This window comes from Oreochromis aureus, linkage group 5 (assembly GCF_013358895.1).
Source record: "Oreochromis aureus strain Israel breed Guangdong linkage group 5, ZZ_aureus, whole genome shotgun sequence".
Classification (NCBI taxonomy): Eukaryota; Metazoa; Chordata; class Actinopteri; order Cichliformes; family Cichlidae; genus Oreochromis; species Oreochromis aureus.
The window spans coordinates 25,025,362-25,046,297 of NC_052946.1; the positions used below are offsets into that span (position 1 = coordinate 25,025,362).

The window sequence follows — 20,936 nt, forward strand, 5'->3', positions numbered from 1 at the left end:
AAGAAATAGCTATTACGTCTTTTATTGCATAATTACACTTCACAGTGAAGCTCAATGAGCTAATTTTACAACAATGGAGCTGACTATTATTCAGCCATTATAAGGAGGGATGGGAAATGGTACATTCCTTGCAGTGCAATATAATGTAATGTATCACATACTGAAAATGAGCCCGAGAGCAGATTTATGAAGCTAGTAAAGTGATATCATCCATACAGAAAGAGGCTCACGTACAAGTACACATACACACAAGCATAAGAGGGTGGACTTTTCCTTACCATCTCCTCGTCCTCTGCCAGCACCAGGTCATAAGCACTCAGTGCAACACAAAAGATAATGGCTGTTACTCCTTCAAAACAATGAATCCACTTCTTTCTTTCTGAGCGCTGGCCTCCCACATCAAACATTCTGCCAGAGAGATCAAACAAAGGAGGTAAATTGTGTGTTTGTGTGTCTATACTTGGGGAAGGAGGTCACAATAAAAAAAGGAGTAATGTGAACCTAACAGGGGAAAAAACTGCTATTTCAGGAAAAGTGCTGTGAATGAAGGAAGGGCAAACTTAGAGTGACATTCAATCCCAGGAAATAAATTGGCTTTCATGTAGTTGTTTGGGGACCAAAAATGGTGAGGAGGTGGAGAGACGTCTGTCACATAATTTATCTGATAAAAGACTGCAGGGTCAGTGCAGGATAGAAGAGGCAGACAGGGTCCATATTCAGGGTAAAGTGTCAGTTAATGGGGATGCTGAGACTTGATTAAAACTTGCAGAAGAGAGGTGTGAGAAAAGCCTACGGAAAGATAAAAACAGTTTGCCATATCCAGGACAACTACTGCACACATATATAATACAGGAACCCAAAATGAAGTTTCGACCAGACACAACGTGATCTAAAGCCAGCCACTGTCAATGGTGACAGCATCTGCATGTATCTCCTTTCTGAAGCTTAAGGTGAATAGAGCAGAAACAGCACAAACGTGGCTTTTTTTGTATTGATCGCCTTCATGCATTATTTAGCTCAAATACTGAGGCTGTAACACAAAGCAAATATCAGACTTTATCAGGAAGCAGGTCACACCAAAGCCAAGTGGATACAGCTGACTTTTTTTATTACCCATAACTTCTTTTTTTTTTTTAATTTTTTTTTTTTTTTTACCCATAACTTCTTAATATGTATTAAAAAGTGCATTAAAATGTGTTGAGACCAAAAAAGACAAAGAAATCTGCAAAAAAACAAAGATATAGCTCATCTTTTTTATCTACCTAACACTCTCTTTCTCCATTTATACCCTTTGCACATTTATGTAACATACTTTACATATTCACTTTACATATCTATGCATGCATTACTATCCCACACATAAGTGCTTGGGCTGGGTTAGAGCACATTTTATGTAAGACCAACAGTACTAGTTCTGTGCCATGTCAGACAAACATGTTTTATTACTAAATAATGCTCTGGTTTAATTAAGGAGGAGCACTGTGGGAAGGATCTAATTTATTAGTCAGCTCTTAGCGCAATCACAGTAATTAAGCTTTTAATTGCTGGTATAATTTGTCTTGTGATGTTTCAACATATTTCAAGCCAGGAGGGTCACTTGCCCCTTAACGCTATCAAGATTGAGATCAAAATCAAGTGTAGATTTTTTGGGGTAAACTAGAACCACGTTAACCCATGAACTCTGGAAAATGTAGAGAAAATCAGGTCCTCTCTTGCCCTTTTCACAGTCACCATCTCTCATTTCCCCCATAAATAACGAGACACGTCCGACTGCAAACACGTAAAACAGAGCAAGAAATAGTTTCTTTCAGACACGTTTTCATGGTTGAAAATAATCCTGCGCAGAAGGCAGGACATATGACAGCCACTAACAGTGAACTGTACAGATTGATACTGCTCATTTCTTAGATGTGCAGATATCAGACATGAACTACTGTGGAGCTGGCAGGTTAAAGGCAGTTTTCATGTTTGATCAGACTGAGCAGTACATTTTCCACAGCTTTGCAAGGTGTGATCGAGAAAGGTTCAGGGCTGCAGTTCACATTTGGTAAAATCTATTGCCTGTCTTCACACAAGGAAGGTCATAACAACTCTAGAACAGGTATCTTGATATGCCGCTGTCTACACTGATTAAATGACAACATGCCCATATCTAATATTCAAGTTACATTTTTGTCTTACTGCTTTTCCAAAATTATATTCGGCATCCCACTAAAAGTCAAATATGCCCTCTGTGTGTCATATTGGTGACCTATGACCTATGGCACCCTGCCTCTTGCCTATGGGAAGGGGGCTCAACTTTCAAGTGAGGGTCCCAGAACTCTCGCAAAACAATGCAAATGGCTAAAGAAGTTTAAAAGTGAAAAAAAAAATGTGACAAAGTGAAATTATAATGTATTTTTTTCATCTAAATATTTATTTTGTTTAAAAAATATGTCGCTTTTAATTGACAGGTTATTGATATTGAACCTTACTTGAAGTGGAGTTCCTTAAAAGTGAAGTGAGTCTCAACAATGCCGGTTGTCTTAACCCGAGTTCGTAGCACATCTTGCTGGGTCGGAATGTAATCTGTTTTAGCTATCCTCTCCAGGTCATTCAGGTAACTTAAGACAGAAAGAGAGAGAGCAAGGTTTCAAAATGACTACAATCTGCAACAAATGAGAGACAAAAACAACAACAGGAAGGCGTGTGGCTAAACGGGCTGCTGAGGCACTACCCAAAAGTGAATTTTTGAGTCACTCGAATAGCTTTAAACTTTGATTTCTGAAGTGCTTTTATAGGAAGTGTGTAAATCAGGTCCTACAGTAAAGTTATAGTCAAATGCAATGTGCATCTTGCACTCTAACCAGTTTAGACTTGCAGAACTGCAACAGAAAAATGAAGTTTAATTATTTCTGGCTTTTTTTATTGCTCAGTTTTGCTATCAATTTGTTTCACTTGCCACTCAACAAAAACATCTTGTGGCCCATTTTCTCATAAATCACCACTATAAAACTGCTGACCAGCTGCAAACAAAATTAATTATTATTCTCTGTAATGTGAGTTATTATATCCACAAACCTTTTGTATTTGCTATCTTTTCACGTGGCCTAAAAAAGGCTTTTAATATGCCACACCAATAGATAAAATTCTACAAGTATATCACTGTGTTTCATCAACAGATTAAAGCTACATCTACATATGGGTATTTCATCTAACATACTCTGTTCCTGTTTCACTCAGTGCAGAACTCATGGCTGAGTTTGTATATGTGAAATTGGTTTTGCAGCATATTTTCCTCTTGATTGATTCTGTTGTTGTAAGATTTTTGTGCTATAGCGCCTCCGGCCAACGAGTTTCCTGCAGATGGTAACACTGAATATTGGTTGTGACTCTGCCTCGGCCGCACTCATTACTAAAATTGAGCTTGTCAGAGACCAACAGCTACACTGAATACTAGTTATTTGTTGTGGTTAATTCTGCCTACGATCTCTTTACACGTTATTTGTCTGCTTGAGAAAACACACGTCTGCACATTTACTTTGCTGAACTTAGTCATTTATAATTTGCTGCAGTACGCTGCTGCATCTCAGATGTTTTTTTCTCTTTGTCCATTTCAGTTTACCAGCTATGTGTCTCCTGCAATAGAAGTGTGTAATACTGCACATGCTGTAAGGCTCTGTATTAAATGCATTTTTGGGGGGGACACATTTTCCATCATCACTCCAATTTGCCATGGTATTTGTGGTGTGATGCTTGATTTATATTAGACCTTTAATTTTTTGTTTGCTCTTATGTTCCCGGGTGTTTTTTCTTTTCCACAGCCCTTCTGTATTTCCTGTCTGTGTCCTCTGCTTGCCTGTGTGAGTCCTTTGTCCTTTTCAACTAATCGTGATGCTTTTGTTGCATTTGTTTCCCTGTTTTGTTCCTTTTGCCTCCCTCATTTTGTTTTTTATCTGTGTCTTATTATCCATCGCTCCCGATGTGGATATAGTCTGCTTGTTTTCTCCCAGTCTTTGTCAGGTCATTACCCTCATCTCTCACTAGTTCCAGTGTTTTCCTCAGTTTCTTGTGCAAGCTCCTCACAGTTGGTTTGCTTGCATTGCTTTATGGATTTTATTGTATTTTTTTTCTCCTGCCACCTCAGTGCCTTGCAAAGTTCATACTAAAGATCTCTTTATTTTACTACTTGCCTTCAGTCTCCCACGATGCCATCAACTGGGTTAAAAAATAAAATCTGATACCAACGTAACACAGTCTCTACAATGTTAAGCTTGGTATAGGCCCTTGGAGTAAAATGACATCATAGCATGCAACACAAACCCCATCTCTATACCCATTATCACATGATAAGAAATACAGTCATACTCTCCATCATATTATTCCATTTTTTTAAAGACATGTTGCCTTTAAGAGCAGTATTCAATATGAAAAGCATGTGGGGAAAAGGAAACATTACAAAGACTATCCAAGAAAGAAGGTAATTTCTTTTGTTTTTGTTTTTTTATGTCAAAATTTACAACTCATATTTCCCACTTTCCCTCAATCCTTTTTGCATTTTCTCTGCTATCTGACAGACTGCTGGTCAGTAGGGGAGTGTGAAAGCACCATGTTTGACACTGCCTGGCTTACACAAGCATTGCATCATCATCCAAGGCCAACTGGGAGCTTTACTTGCCCAGCCAGCCCACACTTCACAGAGAAACTGAGATATATATCCACCATTTCATTCGGGCTGATCAAACCATTCATGCATCCTTAAAATGTTACAGAATAACTAATGAGTTAAGAAAACCTAAAACTATAACAAATGACTAAAATTTTTGTTTTGTCTCACAGCACAGCAGCCATTACAATAGATTTTTAAACGACATGACAGAGTTGTTGCGAAAATATCACATAAAGCAACATTTCATACTTTTATATAGCGCTGCCACAAAATTAATCAGCATGTTCCAATAAAAAATGATCACTTGAGGATGTTATAAGAACTATCAATTCTCAAAGTTTACTTTAAAGCTAATTTTCCTTGAAGTAAACACAATTTTTTTTTAAATCTCATTTTTTCACTCCCCCAAGACAAATTATTCTGTGCTCTGCTTATCAGGTTATAATATTAAAGAATCAAACCCAGAGAGGGAGAAATAATCACTAAATGAAAGTCACTGAATAATCCTTCCTGTCTCTATGACTCCCAGGAGAAGTCACAAACAGGTTTTTCAAAGCTGTCACATATGACTGAGGCTGAAGGGACTGCACATCCCTTCCAAAAAAAATAAATAAATCTCTAACTATAACTTTCTGGAAATAGCAAATGTAGTGATTTAGTTCTTAAACAAATCTTCATCTGTATATGAAAACAACTGATAAATTTCCCAATTAGTCACATTTCCATTTGCAGAGGATTAATATAGCGTCTGGTGTATTTAGAAACAGAATGTATACTGACTGACGTACGAGCAGGAGAAGATGCTCATGGTGGCAACCTGAGACTGTGTAGAGTAAAAATCAGTAAATTTGCATTTAATTAACAGATCACAGCAGAAAAATATCCACCCACAAATTCACACTCACTATGCTGCCGAGTCATTCAGCTGGTATTCTCGCGATCTTGCGAAGCAGCTCTGTATGCCGCTGTCACTCCACAGTCGCCTGATCACGTTAGCCAAGTCATCAGGGAGAATGCCCTGTTCCTCAGCAGCTGCAGCCAGGGCAAAGAGCTGCTGGGCATCGTCCTGCAGGGGGCAATAAGGACACAGGAGTGGGTTGTTAAGAACACTGCCACTAAAACCGAGGCGACAGCTGCTATCCTTGACACAATCAAACATGATCAAAGATCCAGTTGGTTCTCAAAGACAAAGAGTTACATGCTCTTATGTACAGGACGTTAAAGGGTAAGCGCTGTTACTTCCCTCCTATAATGGCTGGGAGGGAAGTCGTTCCTGAAGCAAATTTCATATAACTGATCAAATGACAAAAACCACAGTTGTATTTCTCGGGTAGCTTTTTATTTTATATTTCAGCTGAAGCTAAGGAATAAGGTTAAGAAATATCTAACAATGGCATTTAGAAATAGAAAGGATATTTCTTCTGCCAGTACAATCAAGAGGAAAAATTACAGTGGCAATTGGCTGACAGACATGTTCTGATAGTTCTTGAATTCCTGCAAAATGGCAACACTGGAAACCAAAACATATTCTTCAGCTATGGAAATATGATACATTTTATAAACAAGCTAACTGGTGTAACATGTTAGAGAAATTTCAACAGGCAGTTACACTCGGATTTTGATTTAAACACTTATTGATAATATAATACAAGAGTACGGACCGATGTGAGCTATATCTCTATAGAACTGGCACAAAGAGAGGAAATATTTTCGTAAAGTGATTATAATATCATTAAAACATGCGATAAAGCAATGTGGCAGCCAATTTGGGCTGACCACATGTAAGATATATGCGATAGGTCTCTATGACTCAAAGTAACAGCATGCAGGGCTGCTTCAACAGACTGTGGTTTGATTTCCTGCTGTTTGCCACCTTGCTTGTTTCTCTCAGTTCACCGTCTTCCAGTTGGCACAACGTTAATTATTTTTCTCTCTGACCTTTATTCTCTAGGATAAAAATTCTAAGAGTAATAAATACACCCTGGTTTTCTCTGCACATTTGTATGTGTAACTAACTTAATGCAACTGCAGTGAGAATTTTCTTTAGGGCTGTCTTCATGAGCTAGAGTTCTGAATATGTATGGCATCATCAAAATACACAAATGATTCATAATGAAACATTTCATAATTGTGAATGGAAACAATCTGGACTGAGTAGAAATCTGTTACTAGCTCTACCTTCCATTGTCATCCAGTCAATATACAATCATGGTCACTTTATTAGGTACACGTATTCAACTGCTCCTTAACAAAAATGTCTAATCAGCTACATGCCAAAAACCCAGTTTAGATTTAGACATGCCAACATAATAAAGACAACTTTCTGGGATTCAAACCGACAATCAGAATGAGGAAGAAAGATGATTTAAGTAAGATGCTGCAAGGGCTGGTCTCAATATTTCAGAAAATGTGCATCTACTGGGATTTTCCCACACAACCATCTCTAGTGTTTACAGATAATGTTCTGAAAAAGAGAAAATATCCAGCGAGCAGCAGTTCAAATGCCTTGTTGAAGTCAGAGGTCAGAGGAGAATAACCAGACTGCTTCAAGCTGACAAGAAGACAGCAGTATTTCAACGAATCTCTTGCTACAACCAAGTTACGCAGAAGACCATCTCTGAATGCACAACACGTTGAACCTGTAAGTATATGGGATAGAGCAGCAGAAGAACACACCAGGTACTACTTCCTGTCAGCTAAGAACAGGAAGCTGAGGCTAAAATTCACAACGGTTCACAAAGATTGGACAACAGAAAACACCACAAAAGCCTGGATTCGTCCTGCCTCCTGCAATGGTGGTGTAATTGCGTGAAGGCTATTTTTTTTAATAGTTTGGGCTATTTAGTAGCAACTGAGCATCATTTCTGAATACTGTTCCTGACCCTGTCCATAACTTTATGAACATAGTGGGCCCATCTTCTGATGGATGCTTCCAGCAGCATAACACACCTGGTTTCTCGAAACTGACAATGAGTTCACTGTGTTCAAATGGCCCACCAGATATCAGTTCAATAGAGCACCTCTGGGATGTTGTGGAATGGGAGATTTGCATCATGGATCTGCAGCCTAAAATCTGCAGGCATTCTAGGATTCTATTGCATCAATAATAACCAAAATCTCAGAGTTATTTTTTCACCACCTTGTTAAATCTATGGAGTGAAGAATTAAGGCGAATTTGAAGGCAGAAGGGAGTCCAACCCAGTACTAACAAAGCAGCCGGTGAATGTACGTCTGTGCCTATTTGATGGTGATGTTTAAGTTGGTTAAATGGCCAGCTTACTGAATTTGTGTATAGCATTACTGCTCTTTTAAAATGTGTTTATTTAGTGGTGCGTTATAGTGACTATGACTGATGCGCTCACATGCTGCCAATGAAATTGATCTTTACAATGACTCTCTGGGAATGTGACACATTTATTAAAACTCTTTCTGCTCTTTTTAACACAGCTACAAGTTGCAGACTGCAGAATATTAGACACTCTCCTTATCCTTCTCCTCTTTGTCATTCACTTACAAATTTGCAGGCTCCGACTGCACTTGCAGCTGCAATGAATCACCATGAAACTGCAAACACTGACTTGAGTTTCATGTTTACTTCTATACAGCAGCATAATGTGTTTGTTAATGATCCTTATCACATGCAGATCAGCTGCTACGATCAGCTCAACTGAAATCCAATATGGGGCATAATTAAAGAATAGTATGAAAGCCATAAGCGTGTGTCAATTTCTACAGGGCTGCTGCGCGAGTATGGGCAGGCTAGCACACTAATTGCTACGTGTGGGAGTGTGAGAGTAGCATCACGTACACCCAGCCATTTGACATATCTATGGGTGAGAAAAAAACGTCACCACAGCAGAGTCCTTAATCCTTCTATTACAGCTTCAGTTACAGGATACACACACGGCCACTGTCAGACCTCATTGGCAGCTTGTTTGAAAGTTGATAAGTGTTCACAGGTTGCATCTCAACATCTCTTGTCTTCTGTCTGCAGGTTTCAGTATAAAAGTTTCACGAATGCCCTGTTGTCTTTAACTTAGTGTGTGTTTGTATGAGCTGCACCTAATTATTTAGTGTGTTCATTAAGTATTTCTGATATGCTGGAATTATGCAGTCATAATAATGAAGCTTTTTAATCACCTAATTAAACATCTGAATTAACGGAATCCAAACGCACATCTCGCCCTCACAATCGCATCACATCTCTGTCCAAAATCCCATAGATATTAAATTTGTTGTTGGATGAACTACAGAGACAACTTCCACATCCACACATCAGAGAAATCATTAAATATTTTTTACGCGTCAGCCTTTGAAATTGGCGACACAGCACTTAGCTTAAACATGGCATTCTTTGCGAATCCTTACTTTTAAACAGGTGTACAAATTTTTTTTTTCCCCCTGAAAGCAACTGTTAATTTTTTCTGCTCAGATGACAACTGTTGCTGGCAGATTTTATCAGCCGTAGCTATGGCTAAAATAAATTATTTTTAGATCCATGACTTGTATGTTGAAAATCGTCTCTGGCTGCCTCTCAAATATTTCACTCTGCCTCGTTCTAAAATGAGAATCCTGCAGCAGCAGATGAACAGAAGCAGTGAAGTAGTGGATTGGATGACTTAACAAAGACCTACAACTTGTAAAGCTCATTAAAGCTGAATATAGAGACAGACTTGATAATTCTGTGGATATTTAGCACTAAAAACAACTGTTTTCACTTCATCACTTTTTTTTAAACTTATACATAATAAACAGCTTTAACAATGTGAGCTTTTGCCTCACTGTTTGAAATTTTGACCACATTTAATATGAACGTGTTATGTCCAGATCATTTAGAACATACCAAGAAATGGAGATCCTCAGAGAAACAATTTTTCCTGGGTCAATATTTTTTTACCAACAAGTCAACACAAAGGCGATTCAAGGAGAACTGATAAGCAGGTGCTTACCTAAAACCAAATATGGCTTAAACTAGGTATTACTGCAACACACCGAAGTGAAATCAAATGAAAACCGAGTTAGCGACCTGAAAGGCAAGAGCCTTCCAGTAGAAGAGAGAGGCAGGGAGGAAACTGGTTTCTATAGATTCCCAAGCATTCCCAAGCCATTTCCTGATTAGGACCTGAAATGGAGCACGTAAAAGGCAGGCCTGCCAAAGAACATAAACACAAGACCTAGGGCTGTCACAAGCATGCGCTACTGTAACTCTTTATATATGACAGTAAATAAATAAATGCATAATCAATCATCTTTAATATGTGGAGTAATTGAAAGACTGATAAGCCTGTCTTCATTAGCTAGCCAGTTATAAAACCATTAGTTTGGGAGTGATTGGGTTTAGCAAACACTAACATGCAAAGCAAACATAAATGATGGGTAACAATTGTTACAAAACACATCCAGACACACGGGTTAGCAACAAGATCTTCTTTTTAAAGTTAGGTATTCTTCAAAAAAAGAAATTAGTTTGTGTTGCTGCTGAGGCTGCAGAAACCAGCCTCAGCAGTGCTGTTCAAACGTGCCCTGCTAGCAGCACTGAATTAATCCAATCTGCACCAGAGCTCTCAGTGGCTGCTGTTGCTCCTGCAGCAGGTATACTTTCAGACTCCTCTCTGTCTAGTACAACTTTAAGGAGACAGCAGATCAAAGATGGACCAGATGGAGTCAGTAAGACAAGTGCTATTTCCCTGCAGGTTGCGAAGACATATCAGGAAAGGATTATACTGTGCTCCAGTTCTGTGTAACACCTACTACATGAATCTTACTGCTGATAAAAAAGGCTGCTGTGAACAGATGCATGTTGGAAATCACATGATACCATGTTTGTTTAAAACACTGGCACAGCCTGACAGTGGTATTGACTGAACAAGAACTGCCAAGAAGAGGAAACATGTAAGAAAGAGATCTTATTTCCCAGAGTCATGGTAGCCTTTAAATAATCCTATTTTACCGTGTTATACGGGTCTTAGTAATGACACATACGTGTATATGTATGTATGTAAGCAACTGACTTATTTAGTCTCTTTATATTGAGAAAAAGGACCAAGTGAATAGGACACAGTGACTGGAAACAATGGAAAACTTGTGATTTCAATTCTGGGAAAGCACAATGTAACTCTTAAGTACTGTGCCAGATACACAGTTGCAAGATGCTGATGATAAAGCAGGCTTTGTTTTGTTTAGCCCCAAGCGACATCCTGGTAAGTCAATGGTTAGTAAGGCCAAATTAAATTCAGCATTCTCACATAACAATGGTTTTTAGCCTTTGGTCTGGATCTTGCTCCTGAGTCTTTATTGCTCTTACACATCCCATGCTTATACCAAGAAGATAAAGCATTTTGTAAAGATCAAGTAAAAAAGCATTAAGAGTGATTATTTTGTACACAAACGTCATGTTTTAGAAAATACATTGTGTTTGGGAGTGTTTGTGCATCTTACCACTCTGGCAGGATTGCTGTAGTCTATCTTCAGACTGGCCATGGCTTTAACAATGGCCATTATAGATTGGATGGTATTACTATAAACCACTGCTCTGTACTGCTTACACTCATCTTCTGAGTAGCCATCTTCATGGATGATCCTGAGAATATCAAGAGACATTTAAGTTTTATTTAAGTGCACATTAAAACATTGCCCACAGTATTCTCAAATATGTGATGCAATTATGCTTGCTGAAATCATTTCTACTGTTTACCCTGTCAATTAAAAAACTCTTCTGGTGCACTTCAAGTGTAAATAATGACAAGTTTTTGCTTTTGCACAGAATGTGAAATTCAATTAACAGCAGACACACATCAGGATGGAATTAGTTCATGGCCGATAAGAACAGGATGACAGATTAACACTTGGTTCGATGTACATGAGGGGGAATCAATTTTTGTTTTAATAAAGTCTTCAAAAACTACTACTTATGCTTCACTATGTGCACTACAAGCTCATTTGGAGCGTTCTCCAGGATCCTTGCTATAAAAAAAAAGAAAAAAAAAAGCTCAAAGTATATAAAATGAAGCAGCTTGTGAATTCTTACTGTCAGCAGGTATCCCAAAAAGTCATGCTGGAGATCAGTGGTACGGATGACATGGATGGATGTGGGTGGCAACACAGAGTAAGGAATAGGACAGAATCTGACCTATTTATTACCTACTGCCTTTATTACCTATTTGTCACCTGTTTGACCTTATTTCTTTTAATAAATCAATGTAAAGTGGTCTCAAATTCTCCTAAAGAAACACACATGTTGATTATTACTGAATTATGTCTAAGAAGACGTATTCCCAAGATACTGTTACATAGTTAGCTGCGAGGCTCAGATTTAAGTGAAACTGCTAAACTAACCAACTAAGAGTTTTGGCTGGGTGTAAACACACAAAATATTTTTGAAGCTAAAAGCTGATTTTTGTTTTGTCTGTGTTGCTATCTAGTCTATAAAAGGCATACTGAATACTCAGTATAACATTTATCATGTCAGCATGCTGTGTAGGATGATGTGTAGCAAACGGGGTTAACACACAGTGGGACTGCCTCAACACTGCAGCATTCAGCTGATGCAGTATCCTAACTTTACCTCTTGCAGTATTATTACCCTGACTGCGAGGGAACTAAGTGTTTGTGCATGCACAAGTGTGCAGCCCATCATGAGGTGCAATCACCCAGACTTCATCAGGCTGCAGAACAAAGTGCAGAGAGAGCAAAGTGAGACAGCCCCACAGTAATTCTAAAGTGGGTCTGCCCCCTGCTTTTACAGCCTACCGATGTAAATGTTAATGAACAGAAATAATTTAGTAAACAGCTGCCTTCTTTTTGAGCTCTTCTAAGAACGTTGAATTAGCTAACTTTTCCTACTGTAACACATGTTTACACTGCACAATGTCATACGTGACATTATTTAATGTCACGTATGACATTAAATAAAAGGTCAGAGTCATGATTGCTTCTGTCTTCATGCTGATAAATTGGTACCTCTGTACAAGTTTATAAATTAGCTTCAAAAGCAACAGACTGTTCTTGGTCCAAACTCATAAAAAATGGATTCAATGCCTGGTTAGCCCAGAGGAATGTGAATAATTAAGGCATTTAGTGTCCTCTGTGTTTATCCATTAGTGTGTGAGTATCTGTGTCATTGTGTATCCTGATTGGTGCACAAGCTTTACAAAAAGAAAGAAAGAAAGAAAAGAAAAGCCTTTGTATTATAGACAACATAAAAGCTACCCTGACATCATCCCCTGGTTTATGAAGTCTCGTTTTGAAGCCTCAAAATGAGTGTTTTTACCATCGTCATTTTGATTTCAAAATACCTATATGACATGGAGGGGTCTAGCTTTAAAATTACTTGCTCACTGGCCCTCCATTCTGAAACACAGGACTCCCAAGATTTACAAAAGGCTTTTTTTATTCAGTACGACTCAAGACTGAGAGACTGAGCCCAGAAACCTATCAGGAAAGTGTTCGCAGAGGTCAAGACAGAGGGACATTTTCCCATAGACTCCTATTGGTCTGCAAGTCGTTTTTCAACCACATCTCAGGGCTTCAGATAGAAGTGCATTAAAGGCACTTCACAATTGGATTCATGTTTTTGACTCAGAAGCCAAGTCTATGTGTTAAGTAACGCTTTCCAATAACCCTATATGTTCTCATATGTACAAAGAAATTCTAAAACATCATCTGGGAACCAACCTGAAATAATTCCACTGTATCGTATCTAAAAATGATACGTTTTAACTGTAAACTGCTCAAGTTCTTATTTAATATGCTTCATGGTCAGTGTCTCTGACCGAAACACATAAAATAAGAACAGTGAACTGTGACAGGGAGTTAACAGAGTTTCCCCTTACAGCAGTCAGTCAATACTTATTGAGGCATACTATTACAACTTATGCAGCACACCCCACTGTAAGTTGGAAATATTATATCAACATGATATGGATAAAGTTGGGCCTATTGACCAATCTTAGGACATGGCATCATCATGCACTGACATTTTAATAAAGCCCAATAACTTACCTCTCTAAATGTCTTGGATTTCCCTTATGAGCATCTTAAAATTAAACAGGCTGTCAGAAATCGATTATATATATTCTTCTGCAGACTTTTGTAACTGAAGAATTAAGCATTACAGCTATTGAGCTTCAATTATACCGTACAGTTTTAACTTTTCATCAACATTGCTGAGGTTGCAGGGGGAACCTGTCTTACCAAAGAGTGTCCACATATAAGTAGACAAGACGTGAATGAAATGAAATGCAAACGTACACTTATAGCTAGAGCTACATGTGTGTTGAAGAAGGGGCAGTGATAGCGAAATCAGTTTACACACTCAAACTGATTTTTCTCTGTGTTGCTTTTAGCTTGTATTATATTTTAAATTTATTATATTTATTTAGGATTATCTCTTGTTCTTCTCTAAATACGCAGCTCTAGACCTGTCCATTTTCGGAAATGGGTCATCTGGTGTCAGCACTGCCCCTCTTATGTAAACACACTCATTGCTAAAGTCAGAAAATCTAGGTTGACTTCTTGGGGTGATAACCGGCATCGTGTGACCACTTATAAAATGACTGTGGTTATTAGGCTCAGTGACACCATATAATTAAAGTTTATTGTGATTATAAAGAAAATTCTTGATTTGTGAGGTTTTTAAAAGACATTTACAAATACTGGCAGCGGCCAATGGTACCCCTCAGCCTCCTAGTAGAGGCACCCATCGTATGAATTTAAAAATCCCACGTCACCTTGTTCTCAAACTATCATATTCACAAGATTTTCAGATCAATTGACCTCGGACTTCTATCCTTGAGGTCGAGGCCTATGAGATTCGAACTGTTCTGAGACCTCGAGTAGATATACCTATGGTATCATTTTAAATGTCGCTTTGTCACTTCGTTCTCGAGTTATCACGTTCACAAATTTGGGTGTCCATGTCCTCCGCCTGTCTGGCAGGGTGACGACAATATACCACGTTATATATATGTACATCCTTTCACAGCTGAGGGGTAAAAATCTAAATGCACTATCTTAAAGGGCAACATTTGCTTCCACACACAGACAGAAGAACTATTTGGTTTCTTTTGTTAAACAAGGAAACAACTATTTGACCAACAGATCATAGAAAAAATGAGTAATAGGCGTATAGCATTAGAGCTAATATTAGTTTGTAGCTTTTAATGGTTTTGTGATTACCAACCAAGTTCCAGTGAGGTGAAAAAGCTTTTGTGTTACACAGAATTTAAAAAGGGTGGAATAAACATTCCTTTTGCAACTTACTTCATCTGCTTTACAATGGTGCTCTTTCCAGACTCCCCAGCACCTGTTGGAACATTAACATGAAAGAGTTACAAAGGATCTGTGTGCACATAATAAGAACAAACTTAAACTTTAGTTGTGGCTGTTCCTGCTTTGAAAATAAGAGCAACCTGATGACCTACTACTAACATCACAAATACTCATGAATACTTCCCATATTCATTTCAGTGTTTATTTTTCACTCCAAAAGAAGTGGCTTTTGACTATTAAATATTTCACAACTGCACAGCTTCTCCTAAGCCACTTATTATGATGAAAAAAGATCATTTAAAGGTGGCTTTGCGGCACACAACATTTTCTCAGGAAAGTCATATTTAGCTAGTTGGCTAATTAGACAAACTACACAGCAGAGGTCTGTGTTGGCTCTTAGTCATCCCGTTCATGGTGGTCTTAGGAGCTTGACAAAGAAGGCAACTGGACTTCCTTAAGTTTATGAAGACATTTCACCGCTCGTCCAAGAAGCTTCTTGAGTTATAGAAACAAAGTGGACACTCCCAGGTATCCTTTAGAGCGGCTTTGGAGGTGGTCGTTGACCCACTATTGATCATGTGCATCATCACATAAGCCAAGATGTGAAAAAAGTCAATGGGTCATTACCATCAGCAGGGGTGAAGGGTGAAACCACTGTGAGACTTTGCCCAATCATGTGACCTACCCCAATCTAACCTGAGGCAAGGTGTGTGTGTCCGGGATCTAAGGACCTAAAGACTGCATTGTAGGTGGCTGACAGTTGGTGTGGTAAGCCACCACCTCTGTTCAATGATGTTTGTTCACAGCGGCCATCTGTCCTCACTGTCCAAAGAGTGACCTTTGTCCTTTAGGTGAACGAGTGTACAGCTGAGTCTTGTCCTGTTGAGGTGTAACTCTATGTTGTGTCATGCATTAGCAACCTCCACTAGAGGTTAAATATCTGGGACTCCATACCTTTTGTTTTTAGAAATGAAGAAGCCTCATGAATGATAGGTGAAATGTCTTCACGAAACTAAAGAAGCCCAGTTCTTTGATGCATGAGATTTATGAAATGTGTCAGATTTATATTAGAGTTTCTATTGACCCTCACAGATGTGGAAGGGCCTACATGACACCAACATGCTTGAGTAAAGAATACTGTGTGCACGAACGAAACACTAGAATTTCATGGTCTTTTATACCAAATTATATTAGAAACCCCTTGGTTTGGACTGGAAACTCTCATGTTACTTTATTATTATAAGTGATAGTATGGAGCAATGTTCACTCCGTTCGCTTGTTTGTAGTTTGATCCTATTCCAGTATTTCATTTACTGTCAACTGACAGCAATTTCAAAATTCCTCAGGAAAAGCTAAGGTCAAAAGCAAAGGAAAAAAACAAGCTAGTCAAGCATAAAAGTAAACAATAGATATTGAAATAGTGAATTTGGAGAATTCAATGCATTGCAGAGCACAGTACAGGGCACACACTGGATTTAGTGCTGAAACCACCATCTTGGTTACGCTGCTGTAAAAGCAAGAAATGCTACACAAACAGGACAGTAAAATTCCTATTCCTCTGGATCAAAATTAAAGAACTAAAGATCCATTAAGAATTTAAAACTTAATTCTGAGTCAGCCAAGCAAAAACTGTATGTTCCTTATACAAGCAAAATCATCATGCACACAGTTCACAAGTCAGCTGCCTTTTGTTTCATAGCCTGTAAACCTACTTCCATAAGTTCTGAATAGAGTGAGCAACACAATGAATGAATACAATGTTTCAGGACAATTGTTATCATGTTGAAATGAGGAGGTGCGAGCCCTTGCCACTTCTGTGCCACCATAAACTGTCCCTTCACGCCACCTGACCCAGCCCTGCCAACAGACATTAGCTTAGCCTTGGGCTGACGGACCAACTGGGACAAGCAGTGTTGCCCGTTCACGCTGTCAACAAACATCATTTTCGCACACATCAAGTACTTTTCTGAGAAAAAGAAGGGAACACAGGGCAAAGGGAGAAGTGTAAAAAGCCAAGTCTTAGGTTACATTTGCTGTGCTGCAAGCTGTCAGAGAGCTGGCTGGATCTCTAGGTGATTTGTGTATTTATAAAAAATGTATTTTATGCAACAACCCAGCACACAAAAGAATGTGTGTTTTTGTAAAACATGAAAAATGATCTTTTCAGTTTTCTCTTTTGAATTACTAATACCCGCTTCTTGTTGTAGAAACCGCTAATCAAGACAAAACTTTATAAGGAGCGGCTTCTTTTTTTTCAACACCATATCTCTTAAGAACACATTGTTTTATTGCAAGGGGGCTTGTCAAATCTCCTCTTTTGAACTGCCATCTACTTATATCTGGAACATTAAAGCTTCCTTTCAGATGCACAAGCATGAACAAATAACATAAATACAGCCTCTGATTTACAAGTGCTTATATAAAAAATGTCCTGGTTAAAGATATAAGGTAGGTGGTAGAAAGTGTGATATCCACCTCTCTGTGGACACACACGTGTATGAAGGGCACCTTTCTGATTCCAGAATAAAACTCATCCATTAATATTTCAGACCTAAAGGGAGGCGGACGCTTGTGAGCAGCAGAGAAAAGAAAAGAGCCTCCCAATTCTTCAGGCACACAGTATTACAGGAAAACCAGGGACTGCTCTTATTCTGCTTCAGGGGAAAACTTTTGAACTGATGTTGTATTTACAGGAAAATATCATCGTATTCCTGCAACCTAAGGGAATAAACAGTGCAAGATAAACACGAATATTTTTAATCCATTTTCAGTGTGGAATTGATTGTGAACCATGAGAAAGAAAAGCAGTCTGAATGACTGTGTTTCCTTGTTTTATAATGAAAAATATAAAAACACACTGTAGCCAGCAGAAGATTTTTCAGGCAGATACCAAATACAGATTTCAAAAGCACACATTAAAGGTATGATATTTGTATCCTGGTAAAGGTTCAAAAGTGTTCTAATTCAATATTTCCTGAGTAGAGTATTTTATTATTAAATATGTTCATTTATCTCTCTTGCAGGGATAGCACCTTGCTAAGATGATGGAGTGTTTTATTTCCCCCGCAGATATAAGGTAGTAGTATAAATCCTATTAAGGACTGAAAAAAAAAGTGTTACACAACGCTTATTTCAAAAGCTCAAATTATTATTTTTAATTAGCATGCGTTGCGTCTTGCAGATACATGCTGAAGACATCAAACATATGAAGTGAGATATATGGAATTATGGAAAAAATGTGTAACTCTAAATATGTTTTATATTTTAGATTCCTCAAAGTAGCCACTCTTTGCTTTGCTGACAGCGCTGCAAACAAGCAAGGGTTCATTTGTGGAACTTCTTGTCTTCTTAATGGGGTTGGGACCATCAGATGTGTTGTGCAGAAGTCAGGTTGGTACACAGCTGACTGCCCTATTTGACAACTGTTAGAATTCATATTGTGGCAAGATTCAGTCAGCTAACTAAAGACAAACGACAGTCCATCATTACTTTAAGAACTGAAAGTCAGTCAGTCCAGAAAATTGCCAGAACTTTGAATGTGTCCCCAAGTGCAGTCGCAAAAAACCATCAAGTGCTACGACGAAACTGGCTTACATGAGGACCACCCCAGGAAAGGAAGAACAAGAGTCCCCTCTGCTGCTGAGGATAAATTCATTCGAGTCACCAGCATCAGAAATCGCAAGTTAACAGCACCTCAGATTAGAGAGATAAATGGCACACAGAGTTCCAGTAGCAGACACATCACTATATCAACTCTTTTTGGTCAAATAGCTGCTAAGAAACCACAACTAAGGAAAAGCAACAAGCAGAACAGATTTGTTTGGGGGCCAGAAACACAAGAAATGGACATTAGACCAGTGGAAATCTGTGCTTTGGTCTGTTGAGTCTGAATTTGAGATCTTTGGTTTCACCTGCTGTGTCTTTGTGCGACGCAGAAAAGGTGAGCAGATGATCTCTTCATGCATGATTCCCACCGTGAAGCATGGAGGAGGAGGTATGATGGTGTGGGGGTGCTGTGCTGGTGACACTGTTGGGGATTTATTCCAAATTGAAGGCACACTGAACCAGCATGGCTACCACAGCATCCTGCAGCGACATCCCATCCGGTTTGCGTTTAGTTGGGCCATCGTTTATTTTTCAACAGGACAATGACTCCAAACACACCTCCAGGCTGTTTAAGGGCTATTTGCCCAAGAAAGAGAGTGATGGAGTGCTGCGCCAGATGGCCTGGCCTCCACAGTTACCTGACCTAAACCAAGTGAGATGGTTTGGGATGAGATGGATCGCAGAGTGAAGGCAAAAGGGTCAACAAGTGCTCAGCATCTCTGGGAACTCCTTCAAGACTGTTGAAAAACCACTTCAGGTGACAAACCTCATGAAGCTCATCGAGAGAATGCCAAGAGTGTGCACAGCCAGTGTTGGGGAGTAACGGAATACATGTACCGCCGTTACGTATTCAGAATACAAAATATGAGTAACTGTATTCCGTTACAGTTACCGTTTAAAAAGGTGGTATTCAGAATACAGTTACTTTGTTGAAATAAATGGAATACACGGCGGTACTTCCCTGTTTCATATTGTCGCGGGTCAGGATTGTTTGGGTTTGTTTGACAGCTACGTTCTGTTGTTCCAGGCGGCAGCGTTACGGTTGCCATGGTTACAGGGTGACGCGCTCTCTCTCTGTGTGTTTCCTGGGTGAGAGAGCGCTTTTTTGTTGTTGTTGTTGTGCTAAGCTAAAAGGCAGAATGCTACAGGCATAGCTCTAAAGCATGTAGCCTGATGGGCAGTGTAGTCCGTGCTGCAGGGAGAATGGACTACCATACCCGTTATGTGTCTGTGAGCGAGGGAGGGAGAGAAAGGAAAAGTCCGAGCTGTCACGGAGCAAAAACGGGAGCTGGAAGCATGTAAATATAATAATAACCACTGCAGCCAAGAAGAGTGCCTGAGGAGCCCATTTGTAAGTAAGCTATTAAGACTCAACTGTACACTGTGTTCGTGTTTTCCTCCGGAAAAAATAAGTTCCGTTGGAGAAGCCTTTCAACGTCTCTCTCTGTCTCCCGCAAGCAAAGTTGACCCAGACAACAAAGTAAAGCTAGTTTTCGCTACCAGCCCGACACGAACCCGACGTATTAGCCAGAGGTCCCTTTACTACGTTTGGAGCCGCGGACCTTCAGTAACAGTAATAAATCACAGCAATAGGACATTCATGTAGTTGTAAACAGCATGATAATATATTAAGTATTCCAAAGTATTCAGAATACGTTACTCTCATTGAGTAACGTAACGGAATACGTTACAGAATACATTTTGGGGCATGTATTCAGTATTCTGTAGTGGAATACATTTTAAAAGTAACCTTCCCAACACTGTGCACAGCAGTAATCAAAGGGTGGATAGTTTGAAGAATCTAAAATGTAAAACATGTTTTGAGTTATTTCAGACTTTTTTGTTTTTACAACATAACTCCATATGTGTTCATTCATAGTTTTAATCCCTTCAGTGAGAATTTACAATGTAAATAGTCATGAAAATAAAGAAAAAAACCATTAAATGAGAAGGTGTGTCCGAACTTTGACTGGTACTGTATATGAAACCACTATTAAAATTACCCAGGTGGTTTTCACATTTGTTGTTGTTAAACTTGTTTTAACAATGCAGTTCTGTCAAGTAAATCAAGTAAACTGGGTGTTCGAAAATGTAAAGAGATCGACATTACAATGGTGATGTTGCTCAAAGGTTTTCTATTTTATGTTTTAATTGTGTCTGATAGTATATTGAATACTTTGTTAATTCATCTTTAATTCAGGTAGAGACATCGCTGGCACTCAAAACAGTATTTGAAGGGTAGAAAGACCTACTCGACATGAATCAATTGCCATTGAGAAGGATATTAACACAGTTTTGTGTGTCAATAAAATGTCTGATTGCACAATTGATTTCAGCAACTTTCCCACATGGAGCTAAAACAGTTATACAAGCCCCTACAGAGTACATCAAATAGTAGTACTAAAAGCAGTCA

The 20,936-nt window shown here is 38.8% G+C and overlaps 1 protein-coding gene across 2 annotated transcripts in view; it reads right to left on the reverse strand.

The window, feature by feature from the left end:
• Nucleotides 1-20,936, reverse strand: part of gnai2b (guanine nucleotide binding protein (G protein), alpha inhibiting activity polypeptide 2b) — a 47,602-nt gene that overhangs the window by 2,513 nt on the left and 24,153 nt on the right. For both annotated transcript variants that reach the window (XM_031757584.2, XM_031757583.2), the window contains 5 exons: nucleotides 14,909-14,951; nucleotides 11,087-11,228; nucleotides 5,554-5,714; nucleotides 2,475-2,603; nucleotides 279-408 (listed from right to left, as the gene is read on the reverse strand). In XM_031757584.2, coding sequence (XP_031613444.1) covers nucleotides 279-408; nucleotides 2,475-2,603; nucleotides 5,554-5,714; nucleotides 11,087-11,228; nucleotides 14,909-14,951 — 605 coding nt within the window. The remainder of the gene's footprint in view (nucleotides 1-278; nucleotides 409-2,474; nucleotides 2,604-5,553; nucleotides 5,715-11,086; nucleotides 11,229-14,908; nucleotides 14,952-20,936) is intronic.